The sequence below is a fragment of the Astyanax mexicanus genome, chromosome 6 (genome assembly GCF_023375975.1).
Source record: "Astyanax mexicanus isolate ESR-SI-001 chromosome 6, AstMex3_surface, whole genome shotgun sequence".
NCBI classification, from domain to species: Eukaryota; Metazoa; Chordata; class Actinopteri; order Characiformes; family Acestrorhamphidae; genus Astyanax; species Astyanax mexicanus.
Genome location: NC_064413.1, coordinates 6,763,718 through 6,777,887, shown reverse-complemented (window position 1 = coordinate 6,777,887; position 14,170 = coordinate 6,763,718). Strand labels below are relative to the sequence as shown.

Sequence of the window (14,170 nt, the reverse complement as noted above, 5' to 3'; positions counted from 1 at the left end):
TCCGGATTCCAGACCTCTGTCTGCTCACTGTATCAGAAGTGTGTGTGTGTGTGTGTGTGTGTGTGAAAGAGAGAGAGAGAGAGAAAGAGAGAGAGAGAGATCTGAAGACTGGGCCTGGAATTGTGTAGTTGAAATTCCCAAAATCCTGATTCCTGATTCCAGTAACAGGGAATAATATGCCACCCTGTTCCAGCCTCTGCCTGCTCACTGCATCTTTCAGAAGTGTGTGTGTGTGTGTGTGTGTGTGTGTGTGTGTGTGTGTGTGTGTGTGTGTGTGTGTGTGTGTGTGTGTGTGTGTGTGTTCTACGTGTCTAGACAGTTTTTGTCATGACCGGCCCAACTCGTTCCTTAATTCCTTCCTTCTCCTCCTTCATTCATGCTTCTGCTATGTCTCTCTCTCTTTCTCTCTCTCTCTCTCTCTCACTCTCTCTTTTTTCTTTCTCTTTCATAGTCTCTCATTGACTTCTCAGTCATAATCATCATCATCGTGCATGTTATTCTCCTCCCCCTCCACATTCTACTCTCTCTCTCTCTCTAATCTGAAATAAAAAGCTCAGACAGACTCCTCCTTCCATCCCCTCCTCTCTCTCTCTCTCTCTCCCTCTCTCTCTCTCTCTCTCTCTCTCTCTGTCAGTTTTTCAGTTTCTATCCGGCTCTCTTCTCTCTGTGTGTATCTCTCTCTCTCTCTCTCTCTCTCTCTCTCTCTCTCTCTCTCTCGCTCGCTCATGGCTTCTACCTCTCCTCACTCTGCTGCTGGACTGGACTGACAGAAATGTGGAGAATCCTGCTCTCTCTGCTCCTCTGGCTCCGGCCCGCCTCAGCTGAAGAAGGTCAGGAACTACTTGGGCTATATGTGTGTGTCGGAGTGTGTGTGTGTGTGTGTGCAGGAGATTGTGGGTGGCAGAAGGTGTGTGTGTGTTAAGTGTGCATCCACGTGTTAAGAGAGAGGTGTGTGTGTATGTGTGTGTGTGTGTATTGCACATGCCCACCCATAGTAACTCTTCTATAGGCTTCTATCTATCTGCCAGCATGTGTTTAGAGTTCTGATGGGTTTAAATGAGGCCTGGACACCCCAAAGGGAAACTCCACCAAAATCCCCAACACACCGCTGCACCATAAACCCTCCATTTGCGGTCTTCAAAAATCTGTTTTATTTAAAATTGGATATTTCCAAACATTACTCAGCTGTTTTGAGTTAAAGCTGCAAGAAAAAGTCTGTTGTATTTTGTGTGGTATCAGTTTAAGCAGACTGTGTTTGTCTATTGTTGTGACTTGAATGAAGATCAGAAAACATTTAATGACCGATTCATGCAGAATTCCATGCTTTTTTCTTGCAACTAAGCAAGTAAATAAGCGTTTGCAGACACATATATACTGTACATTCAAACGAGGATAACTTTAGAATTGAATCATTTGATTAGAATAACTGTTGAAAGTTTAGTCTGCTGAAATTTTACTTGGCTTTTGGCACAAGGTGCAGTATGTGTACCCGAGTTTCTGACACTCACCGTCAGTGTGTAGTCGTTCCCCTCAGGCGACCCTCTAGGAAAACTTGTAGATCATATATTATGATTAACTGCCTGGTCTCTTTGTTGTAGGCTCTAAGAGCAAGCATCGTTTTCTGATCTGCTGACTCTGTGTTGACTGTGTGCTGGGTGCTGTGTACAGCGCTTAAGAAGACTAAATAAAGTTAAATTGAATTAAATTAACTACAATGTAGGCCTACTAATTTTAAAGGTTTTAAGAAAAATTACTTACAAACAAGTAGGCAACAAATTGCTTCAAAATATTTAAGTAAATTCAACTTATTCAAACAGTGTAGGAAAGTGCCATATTGTATCTTACACAGTAATACTGTGATTTTATAAATAACAACAGTCTTAATTGTTTATATATATATATATATATTATTTTTTTTTTGCATGCTCTAAATATTCTGCACTTTAATATTTTTTAAATTGCAGATGGCAGACTTTACAGATTTTTACAGAATGTTTAAAACGGTTATGCTTACAAGTAAAACAACATATATATATATATATTTTAAATAACATTTATTTTATTGCAGCAGTGTATTTTTAATTAGTACTAAAACTAGTACTAAAATATTTTAATCGCTTTTTAATAGCTTCAAGAATATATTTGCCACAAAAATATCTTGATATGTAATATATTATTTTTGATAAATACATTCTTATCCAGACTTACAGTGTAGGAGTGTGCCATATTGTATCGTACACAGTAATACTGTGATTTTATAAATGAGAACAGCAGCCTTTATTGTTTATGTTTTGTTTATTTGTTTAGTGTTTTTCATGCACTAAATATTCTGCACTTTAATATTGTTTTATTGCAGATGGCAGACTTGATAAACTACTGTTTTTTAGACAAAGATTTACAGTTTTCTTTGCTTCTGCGAAATGTTTTTTTTTTTACATTTATTTTATTGCAGCAGTGTATTCTTAATAATAAAATATGTCCATGAATATATTTACCACAAAAAAAAACTGGAATATATTATTTTAGGGCCATATTGCCCACCCCTACCCACTGCATAACAGATTGGTTGAGATATGAACACAGAGAGTACGAGCGCGGTTGGTGTGAGCTGCTTCGTTCCTGAGGAATTTACAACATCAGGACCCAGTTCCCCAAAAGATAAGATAAAATAAGATAAGATAAAATAAGATAAGATAAGATAAGAACTTTAATTTACATTAAATTTACATTAAATGGAAAATTGATTTTGGAAGTCCACATAAATAAGAAATGCACACAGACTATGCAGGGGAATTACATGTTATGTTCTTATTCAGAATATTCACAGAAGAAGAAACAAATGATTTTGTACCCATTTTTCTTATCTAGTAGATAATTGAGTCCACTGAGGAGCTGAAATGATGGGTAAAGGTGTAAAGGATGGGTAGAGTTATTATAGACCTGAGTTTCCTTTTTTGTTATGGATGGACTGTATAGGTTCTGTAGTGACAACTGATTTCCTCCAATGATATTTAATTGGCTTGGTTAACTGTCTGGATCAGCTTGTTCCTATCCTGGACTGAGAGTTTTCCAAAACCCCACTTTGACCCCAGAACAGTAGAGTAGGTAGTTTAAATAGTGTGATGCTCAGTGGAATGAGATCTCTGAAGCTGTAAAAGCTGCTCCCCATCTGATCTGAAGCTACATTATGTATAGATATTACAAAATGACATGCGTATTTAAATCTGCATTTTGTACTGTATGTTTCAGTAAAATTCACTAGACCTTTAAAATACTCTAACAATTTATATATGAATTATATATTTTTTGTTTAATTTATTATTTTTTGGCCTACCACCATCCTCCCTCTTTGGAGGACTTATTAATAAATTTATTAATAATTCAGTTAATTCAGTTAAAAAGATGAAACTCATATATTATATAGATGTATTAAACACAGAGTGATCTATTTTAAATGTCTATTTTTTATGGTTGATGATTATGGCTTACAGCCAATAAAAACACAACAATCAGTGTGAATTAGAATATCATATCAGACCAATGGGTACTTTTGGCAGTGTGGGCAGTGTGCCAAGTCCTGCTGGAAAATGAAATCCGCATCTCCATAAAAGTGGTCAGCAGAGGGAAGCATGAAGTGCTGTAAGATTTTCTGGGAAATGCAAAATTTACTGATGGTCAGTGATGGTTTGGAGAGCCATGTCATCTGCTGGTGTTGGTCCACAACAAACCAAAACACTGTAAAGCATTTAGGTGATGAGAGCCTGTTTCATCATAATGTTTTTGATGGTCTTTGTGACTGCACTTGAGGATACTTTCAAAGTTCTTGAAATTTTTCAGATTGACTGACCTTTATTTCTTAAAGTATTTTTTCTTTATTTAGTTGAGTAGTTCCTGCCATAATATGGATTAGATCATTACTCAAATAGGGCTATTCACTGTATACCAACTCTACCTCTTCACACACAACTTAAGGGTAAATGTATTGTTCTTTGTTGGGATGTTGTTAAAATGTTTGGTTGCTTTTTAGTCCCTCCTAGTGTAATGTTGGTCAGCACAGGTGTCTGTTAGCTGATGTATCAGAGCTGGGTTGCTGCGCTTTCTTCCGACTGCATTGCTGGATACCCAGTGATGTTGCAGCAGCGGCAGTTGGAAAAGAGGTGGAACCTGACCTAAGAAGTGGGTAACTGAGTACCGTATTTTTTCATACTATGAGGTGCACTTAAAATCCTTTAATTCTCCCAAAAATCGTCAATGTGCCTTATAATCCAGTGCTCCTTATATATAAATTCTACCAGTCAGGTATTAAGGAGCAGTAAAGCCACTTTGCTGAAGTACAGCGTGATACAAGAGTTTCAGTTTGCCGAGTTTCCAGCACCAAAGCTGGAGCAGTGTTAGCATTAGCTGCTAATACTGAGCTTTCGCCTCTCAGATTGCTAATATCACCCTGGCTTACCTCATCACTCAGGGTTCCTCAGTGTAGCTCTGCTCTCAGGTAGCATTTACTAGCACTAACCACAGCTAATGCTAATGCTGCTGGCAAAAAAATCATTTTGGTGCATCCATACAAGGAACCCATTTTTAGGATTATGTAGGACTGTTGTTTTTTTTTTTTTAGAGTGAATAAATACAGTAGATAGAGTTCAGGAACTGGCTGAGACCTGACAGAGAACGCTATAAGAATGTTTAGCAATGTTTTGAAAAGTTTCCAGAAAGGTATGGAGTGAATTTTGTGCCAAAAGTTTTACATAAAAAAAAAAATCAGACAAATGCAGACAAAATTTAAAAAATCAAAAAGACAAATTGTATGTTGCATATTTAAAAAAGAAAAAATATATAGCACATCAATTTTTTTTATATACTTGGTTACTTTATTATTCTTTGCAGTTATTTGAAAATTATTTAAGTTTGGATTTTGCCAGTATTTGCTTTTATTTTTGTGTTTTTGTGAATTTTCTGTGGATTTTTGGGGGATTTTTCTGCTAAAACACAAAAATAAAAGCAAAGACTGGCAAAATCCACAATCCACAATAATAATTATATATATATATATATATACATATATAAATAACTGCAAAGGATAATAATATTACCAAGTATATCAAAAAATATATTTGCTATATATTTTTTCTCTTTTGAATTTGCAACTTAAAATTTTTAAAATGTATATTTATATTAATTTATATTTAAAATTTCAATTACGGTACTGTAAAGTTACAGAAATAGTGTTTCTGGAGCATTCTGACAACATGTGACATAAAAATGGTTGATTGATTAAACTGTAAAACCAGTGATGTTGCAGCAACGTTACCACGTTACGTTTAAAAACATTAAATAAAAATAAAAAAAATTGTTAGCTGGGGATGCTTTTACTTGTTCAGACTCTGCTGTGTGTTTAAGAGAGTGTGTGTGTGGTTGCACGTTACAATCAGTGATGGTCACTTTACATAAGCATGCCCTGCATCTGAGTGTGTGTGTGTGGGGATGTGTGTGTGTGTGTGTGTGTGTGTTGTTGTGCTGCATTGAGCTTCGTGCTGCCAAGCTATCGTCACTGCTAACAAAAGCGCGGGGGGGCGGGGCCGGAGCAGGGGTGCATAATAAGTTGTGTAACCTTTGTCTGGCCCTGACCCCCATAACCCCCCTCCGTCTGCCCTCCTTTACGCCCTTTATTATGATATTATGACTGTTAGGGGTGACCCCATTGGCCCATTCAGCTCTACTGTACAGCTGCCTGTCGCCTCTTAGCTATGTTCTATACATTCCACTCTTACCCATCCTCTCTCTCTCTCTCTCTCTCTCTCTCTCTCTCTCTCTCTTTCTCTCTTTCTCTCTCTCTTTGTTTGTTAGCCGGTGCAGTGAGTCACGACGGTGTTGGCCAGTGTGGTCAGCAGTGAAGTCTGTTCTGAATTTTCGAACAGCGAACCACAACTCAAAGACAGGAGTGTGTGTGTCAGTATGGGAGTCGCTCTTATGAAACGGGTGCATTTTCCACGTTGCAATTTCCAAAATGTACCCTATTAAAAGAAATCTGCAACATGAAAGACATGCTTATCCTTTAGAACAGGGGTTCTCAACCTTTTCTACCTTACGGACCACCTGTTTACAACTTGAAAGTGTCAAGGGCCCCTAATATTAATAATAGTAATAATAATCATAATAAAATATACAAAAAACAGAGTATAATAAACTCTTGCTACCATAACTTTAGCCTAAACTGGGATTTAGGCTTTCCAAATATAGTACATGAACTATACAGAGGGCGGAGGGCGGAGGGCGGAGGGCGGAGGGCGGAGGGCGGAGGGCGGAGGGCGGGGCCGCGCTCATGCAGCGGCTCTCTCTATTGAAATGAATAGGATGCGCTGTGCTGGTGAACGGGGAGAGGGTGCGTCTTTCTTGCAGTCCTGATGCACTAACAAACATTTAATTTTAAGTATAGTGGCCCACAAAATATTGTTCTTCGGGCCGCAAATGGCCGGCTGTCCACGAGTTTGAGACCCCTGATTTAAAGTGCTCACTACAGAATACATTCTCCCTCTGAGGATGAGTCTACGGACCCCTAGAGGGTGCTTTGCGGCCCCCGGTTGAGAAACCCTGCTTTAAAACACTTGTTTAAAAATCGATCTTTTTTTATTCAGAGGTACAGTATGTTCACAGTGAAAAATAAATAGTTTCTTGGATTTGAACATTTTTAGCTTATCAGAAACACTACTGGATAAAAAAAAAAAAAAAAAAAAAAACTTTTTTATTAACATAGCTTTCACTCTTAGGGGTGTTGGAACTCATTTAAGGGGTGCTTGAGTCACTTTAATAAAAGGCTAGCAACACCCCTGGTTAGATCACTGGACCAAGGTTGTGGGTTTGATACCCAGATTTGCGTTCCACCAATTCACCAATCTCTCCAAATCTCTCCAAATGTGTCTAAACCCACATTCTCAGTTAAAGTGCATTACCGGCTGATAACGGCACTCATCGAACGCCTCTTAGCCAATCAGATTACAGGGTCGGAACTTACCGTGTTATAATTAAGCTTAAGTAAGAATCCTGAATACATCTCCTAAAACATCAAAGATCATCAATATATAATCAAAATTATTTTCCTTTCCAGGTAATTTCATGTGATGGGATGTTCAAATTTAAATCAAAAATTCAGTGGCAGACTCTGGGCAGTTTAAAGGTAGCTGTTTGCTATGGTGGTATCCCATGTGGTTGCTATGGTGTTGCTAAGTGGTTGCTAGATGGTTGCAAAGGTGTTGCTATGGTGTCCCTGGTTGTTGCTATGGTCTTGCTAAGTGGTTGATAAGGTGTTGCTATGGTGTCCCTGGTGGTGGCTATGGTCTTGCTAAGTGGTTTATAAGGTGTTGCTATGGTGTTGCTAAGTGGTTGCTATGGTGTTGCTAAGTGGTATCAGTGGTAATCAAAAATCTAGAATCTAGAACCAATCAAACCAATCTTTATATCAGACAAGTATAACCTAAATAATTATAAAAATAACTTTTTAAATGCTGATTTTATTTATTAAAGGAAAAAAAAATATCCAAAGCAATCTAGCCCTGTGTGAAAAAGTGTTTGTTCTCTAAACACAATAACTTATTTGTGTCACCCTTGGCGGCAACAACTGCAGTCAAGCTTTACTGATGGCTGGCAACGAGTCTTTCACATCTCTGTGGAGGAATTCTGGCTCCACTCTTCTTTGCAGAATTGTTAACAGTTTTTCTCGATTGTTTACACACATTTTTGAAAGCATGCCTCATACACTCAGAACTATACACACGAATAAAAAAACACACACACAAACGCACACACAATGTGCGAAAACCCTTCAATTCTCCTGCAAATTGAAACTTTACATTCAAAACAACGTTATCTCTTCTCATTTTTTTTTCAGATGACACACAAACCAAATCATATGAAGAAACTTTTTATAAGAACTATTTGAACACTGATGCGCTCGATGTAAAATACTGTAAAACCCTTCTTCATTTCTTCTTCTTCTTATTCAGAATGACCGCTTTTTTGTTCAGTATTACACAGACAGTACATACAGCAGGGGTCACTAACCGCGGTCCGCCTATTAGTGACCCCTGCTGTATGTACTGTCTGTGTAACCGATAAACTACTGAGAAGGATTTAATTCTGACCGTGTTCATTTAAAGCACCGGAACGTTTATTGTCTATATGGTTCACGTGCTTTACAGCACAGTAAACTCACAGACCAATCACGTGTGCTGTAAGATCACCAAACGCTCTCCTCTGCCAATCAGATCTGTGCAGATGCGAGAGCGCGGAGCCACACAGGCAAAACAGGCGGTGAGAAGTCGGAGAATAAAGTGAGGAAAGATGAGAATACAGATGATGCGCACCAGAAAAAAAACATTAAAATACTACGTTTAAAAAAACATACTAGTACTGGTGTTACTTGAAGGAATTAAAGAGAAACAACCGAGACAAGAGTGCAAAATATTCCACTTTACTCCACCTGATCAGAACTCCTCAGCAAGAAAATTAAAAACTCCCTCGCTCGCAGGCACGCTCTCTCTCTTTACTCCCGAAACAACCCTACCTCAAAACTACGGCAACCCCCAGAGGACAAAAAGCATTGGCAACTTCCCCCATCAGTTTAACCCACAACATAATTAAGCCTGATACAGTAATAATGTTAAATAAAATAAAACTGCTGTTTTAAAAAAATGATGATATTTTGGCCAAGTTCAGCAAACATTTCTCTATATATAGTATGATTAATCATTCATGTAATTATTATCATGACAGGCAGGCCTAATTCTAATATAAATAAAATAAAATAGAATAAAGATATCATTTTGAAACAAAGTGAACACACAGATTCACATTAATAGACTCAATAAGTTAAATTATTCAGGGTGTCACGTCTGGTGCTGTTAGCTCCTCTGTCCCTTCCACACCCAGCTCTAACGGAGGTTCTCAGGTTAACAACTACACTACCCAGAATGCACCACCCGCTGACATCACACACTCACCTGATCACGTGACACCTCACCTGCTTCCTCCAGGAAGTCCCGAATACTGATTACTGGCACTATAAAGGTGCACGCCAAACAGACTACCACGCCGCGTATTGTAGGTTATCCTCGTACAACGCGTTACTTATCTCTTGTCTCAGTTTACTTTGTGTATGACCTTTGTTTTGTTTTCTCGACGCCGATTCTTGCCTCTGCCTTTGATATTGGAATGTTTGTGTATGACCTGGACTGTGCTTTCACTACTGCCTCTTGGATTACCTCTGATACTGGATTGTTTGTGTATGAACTCTGGACTGTCTCTCGTTTATGGTATGGTTTTGTCTTCATTGCTCTGTCTACTGGTGATCACCCTTGTTTCTGTATCGACCCTGATTACATCTGTTTATTCTTATAATAAACGTATATTGTTTTTATCAGTATCTGCGCTTGTCTGCTATTCTGTTCTGACCATGACACAGGGTGTTTCCATTTATTTAATGATAGGTTGATAATGTAATTATTGTGACAGGTCTATTTAAAACAATATATATTGTTTAAATATACTAGTATGTGTAATTTGTTTTGTCTTTCAGTTGTTGATTACACAAAACACTGACAGGCTTCTTCAGTATACAGTATATAATACTGAATCATAACGCAAATTAAAAACGGCGACCTTGGTCCGGACCTTGGCCTGGCGAAATTTTCTGTAACTGGACCGAACTGAATTCTAATTAAATACCCCTGACATACAGTGTATCACAAAAGTGTAAAAAAAGTACACCCCTAACATTTCTGCAGCTATTTAAGTATATCTTTTAAGGAGACAAAACTGACAAAAATACACTTTGTCACAATGGCAGTAATCAGGCCTGGCTGTGGTTAGTAGTGAAATTAAAATCTGAAAGGGGGCAAATACTTTTTCACGCCACTGTATATTAATGCATATTTTAAATGTAGAGCTATTAATATGTGCTCTATTAATGTTACATAAAGTCAGGATAAGAAGTGAATGCAGATGTGTGTGAGGTGGCGAGCAGAGAGAGTGTGTGAACTGGACTGATGGAATGATATAAAGGTAAAGGAGGAGCAGACAGTAGATCAGTGGCTGAGCTTTGGCAGCACTGGAGATGCACAGCTCTGTGTCTGTGTGCTGTTTATCTCCCGGATCAGAGGAGATGCTGACACTTATAGCCGGGTTTATCACTTCTCCTGAGTGGAAGTGGCTGTAGGTTTGTTCTAAACATCACTAGATTTGTTGCTAGAGGGGAATGAAAAGTGGGCAACACTGCTCTCAACACCAGCCTTAACAAAGTGAGAGAAGGAGTCAGGGTAAAGACTGTCTGATTTGCTACTAAAACACGTTTTTACAGTTTTCCCCAAATGTTTAAACGCATTTCTAGAAACTTGGCTCAGTTTCTCAAAACTCTAAACACAAACTGAAAATGATTAACTGCTTTGTTAATACTCCAAAAATCTCTCGCAAAACTGATTCCTTCCACCAAAACAACACACACAGCTATTTATATGCTCCTCTCCTGCAGAGCATCAAATAAACACTGACAAGATGAATTCAGAGCACTGTTATCAGAAGTATTTGGTTTGATTTTGACTTTATGAGGCCACTGTACAAATTCAAATGCATACAAGTCCATGGAAATATGTTGGCTTTCTGTTAATATTTATTTGGTGCCTTATAGTATATGTATATGCCATTTTTACTGCATGTAGTTTGTTGGAAAACTATTTTCACTTATGTAAATACAATGATAAACATGACGAGGAAAATCAGTTCACATACAAAGAGGTAACAAAAATGTATTCATCATTTATATATTAGAAGGTCAGTGATTCTTAGGTGACCAAGGTGTATTAAATGATGAAATTTGTCTTTAGTGATTTGCAAAGCTGTGATTTAGAATGATATTTGAGTGAGAACTTATGGAACTGTGTTTAGATTTTAGCAGTTTGGAGTCACGTCAACACATGAGTGTCATGTTTTTGGATTTGTGTGCATAGTTCCACATTTTGTGTGTACACAATGTGGAAAAAAACTGTAATATGAAACATTTATTTTTAGTTTTCTGCTGTATAATTTTCGTGTGGAACAAACCTACCAGATGCCAGAACATATCTAGAACATCAGGCAGGTCTTGTGGAGTGTTTTCTGTATGCATTGGTCAGTACCTACCAAAAGTGCTCCAACCGAATGAACCTGCAACAAGGTCCACGGGTGCCCAAGCCTCATGGATGCTTATGGAGGTCCTGTCCATCTCACAACTTACAGGACTTAAAAGGATCTTTTGCTAAACATATATCCTGGTACCAGATCAACAGACACCCTCAGAGGTCCTGTGGAGTCAGTCGATGGCTTGATTGGTCAGAGCTGTTTTTGTGTTTGTTTGACCTGAACGATATTAAGCAAATGATTTTAATGTAATGGCAAGAAAGAGGGAGAGAGATAGAGAAAGATGGTGAGAAAAAGATAGATAGAGGGATGAAGAGAGAGACACACAGAGAAAAAGTGAGAGAGAAAGAAAGACAGAGAGGGAAGTAGAGAGTGAGGAACAGAGAGGAAGAAAGAAACATACAGAGAGATATATAGAGGGAGGGAAAGGAAATAAGGGAGGAAGAGAGCGACATACAGAGAAAGAGTGCGAGAGATAGAGAGAAGGGAGAAGAAAGGGATGAAGAGAGACATAGAGAGAGAAAGACAGATAGAGAGAGAGATAGGAAAAGAGGGAGGAAGAGAGAGAGGAAAAGAGAAACATACAGAGAGTGATAGAGAGAGAGAAAGAAAAAGAGAGGGAGGAAGAGAGAAACATACAGAGAGAGATATAGAGGGAGAGAGAGGAAATAAGGGAGGACACAGAAAAAGAGGGAGAGAGAAAGAGAGAAGGGAAAAGAAAGGGATGAAGAGAGAGATAGAGAGAGAAAGACAGATAGAAAGAGATAGGAGGAGAGATAAAGAGAGAAAGACAGAGAGATAGAGAGAGGAAAGGAGGGAGGAAAAGAAAGAGAAAAAGAGAGGAAGGAAGAGAGACATACAGAGAGAGAGAGAGGAAGAGAGATAGAGAAAGAAAGAGGAAAAGAGAGACATACAGAGAGAGAGATGGAGACAGATAGAGAGAAAGAAAGAAAAAGAGAGGGAGGAAGACAGAAACGTACAGAGAGAGAGAGAGAGGAAAAGAGGGAGGAAGAGAGAGAGGAAGGAAGAGAGACATACAGAGAGAGAGAGAGAGAGAGAGAAAGAAAAAGAGAGGGAGGAAGAGAGAAACATACAGTGAGAGATATAGAGGGAGAGAGAGGAAATAAGGGAGGAAGAGAGCGACATACAGAGAAAGAGAGAGAGATAGAGAGAAGGGAGAAGAAAGGGATGAAGAGAGACATAGAGAGAGAAAGACAGAGAGATAGAGAGAAGAAAAGAGGGAGGAAGAGAGAGATAGAGAGAGAGATACAGAGAGGGGGAGAGAGAGGGGGAGAGAAATGGATAGAGAGAGAGATAGAGAGAGAGATGCCCCAGTGGTTTGTGCTCTGTTGATTCATACTGCACTAATACTGTATTAACCCAATAGCACACATCTCTCGCTTTCTGTGAGAGCTGCCAAACATTTAATCACTCCAGACTAGTACAAATCAGCACACACACACACACGCACACGCACACACACACACCGCTCACACTGACTCTCCTGAGGAGGAATGTTATATTAGGTAGTGCGGATTCAGCTGGAATGCTGAGTGTGATTATGAGCTTACTGACGATACTTTACTGCAGTAACTCAGAGCACAATCTGTCAAACTGATGCAGAACACAATCCATTCAGTATGACTGACTGTACGTTTCTTCAAGCAGACAAACTTTAAAACCCAAACACACCCAGATAACTGTATTTAACCCTTGTGTGGTGTTCGGGTCTGTGGGACCCGTTTTCATTGTTCATCAAATAATACTAAAAAATATTTTTTCTAACTCAAACTCATTGGCATTGGCTCATTTTTTGTGAGAAACATATATCAAAACACATTTTCGACAAACACACACTGTACACCCCCTCCCCCCCCACACATTTATATTACATACAGTATGTTTGGCCAAGGGCTAATAAACATTGCTTCATTTGTAAATTTGGAACTAAACAAATTTTCTACTCATATCTTGAGTTTAATTCATTTTCTTTTACATTTTATTAAAAAACTAATAAAAAAAAAGAGTTGCACTTTTTGAAAGAAATGTAACATAAGAAAGGTAAAGGGCAAATATTAACCATGTAAGCTGTTTATATTGCTTGCAATTTAGGTGAAGCAAGCATGTGTAAAGCACTTTAATGTAAAAAAAAGCTTAATTTTGCTGAATTAAATACAAGTAACAAAGTAAACGAGTAACAAAAATATGAACACCACACAAGGGTTAAATAAATATGATCAGATATTTTCTATCACAGTAGAACAACACATATCAGCCCCTTTAAATTGAGCTTTTGATTTCCGTCATTTACAGTATACAGTCAGGGTGTCTAAGGATCCTTAAAAATGTCTATGCTGGAAGAAGAACTAAATGTTTTAAATCTACGTCCCAAATGCCTTAATGCCACATAGAGTAAATGCAATGCCGAATTTTCAAACTGATTTGACAAGGGCACACTAGCAGGGCTAACAGGAACTTCAAGCTACACCAGACTACTCTTTTACTTTACTTTCACTTCAGCTACGCTGTAGCAGCAACAGCAAACGCGCTTTTTAGCGCGCTTTTCGGACAAGGTTGGGCGAGTTGCGTTAGAGCGGGGCGTGGCAAACCCCCTCATTCACACTTTCTCTGTCTGCGGACCTCGGGGGCGTTACTCACGGCTTTAAAAGAGAGTCTGGTGGCGCTGATTTCCTATATCGCCCGCAGCTGTGCGCAATCTAGAGTCCTATTTCGTCACTCACACTCGCCGAGGCGTCAGCTGTTGTGTGAAGACCCTCTCGTGTGAAGACCAACGTGGGTAAAGACCTGCGAGTCTACCTGCGGGTAAAGACCTGCGAGTCTACCTGCAGGTAAAGACCTGCGAGTCTACCTGCGCGAGTCCACCGAGCAAGGCCACCGACAAGGCAGCCCGTCCTACTGCCTCCTAAAATGTGCTCCCATCACATTCCTGTTATCTCCGGTACTCACAGAAGGTGAAAAAACACACACAGGCGCCAGGACCATACTA

General features: G+C 38.9%; 1 protein-coding gene across 1 annotated transcript in view; it reads left to right on the top strand.

The window, feature by feature from the left end:
- Positions 1 to 699: 699 nt before the first annotated feature.
- Positions 700 to 14,170, top strand: part of ephb6 (eph receptor B6) — a 121,478-nt gene continuing 108,007 nt past the window's right edge. The window contains exon 1 of the mRNA XM_049480743.1: positions 700 to 830. Coding sequence (XP_049336700.1) covers positions 773 to 830 — 58 coding nt within the window. The 5' untranslated portion in view covers positions 700 to 772. The remainder of the gene's footprint in view (positions 831 to 14,170) is intronic.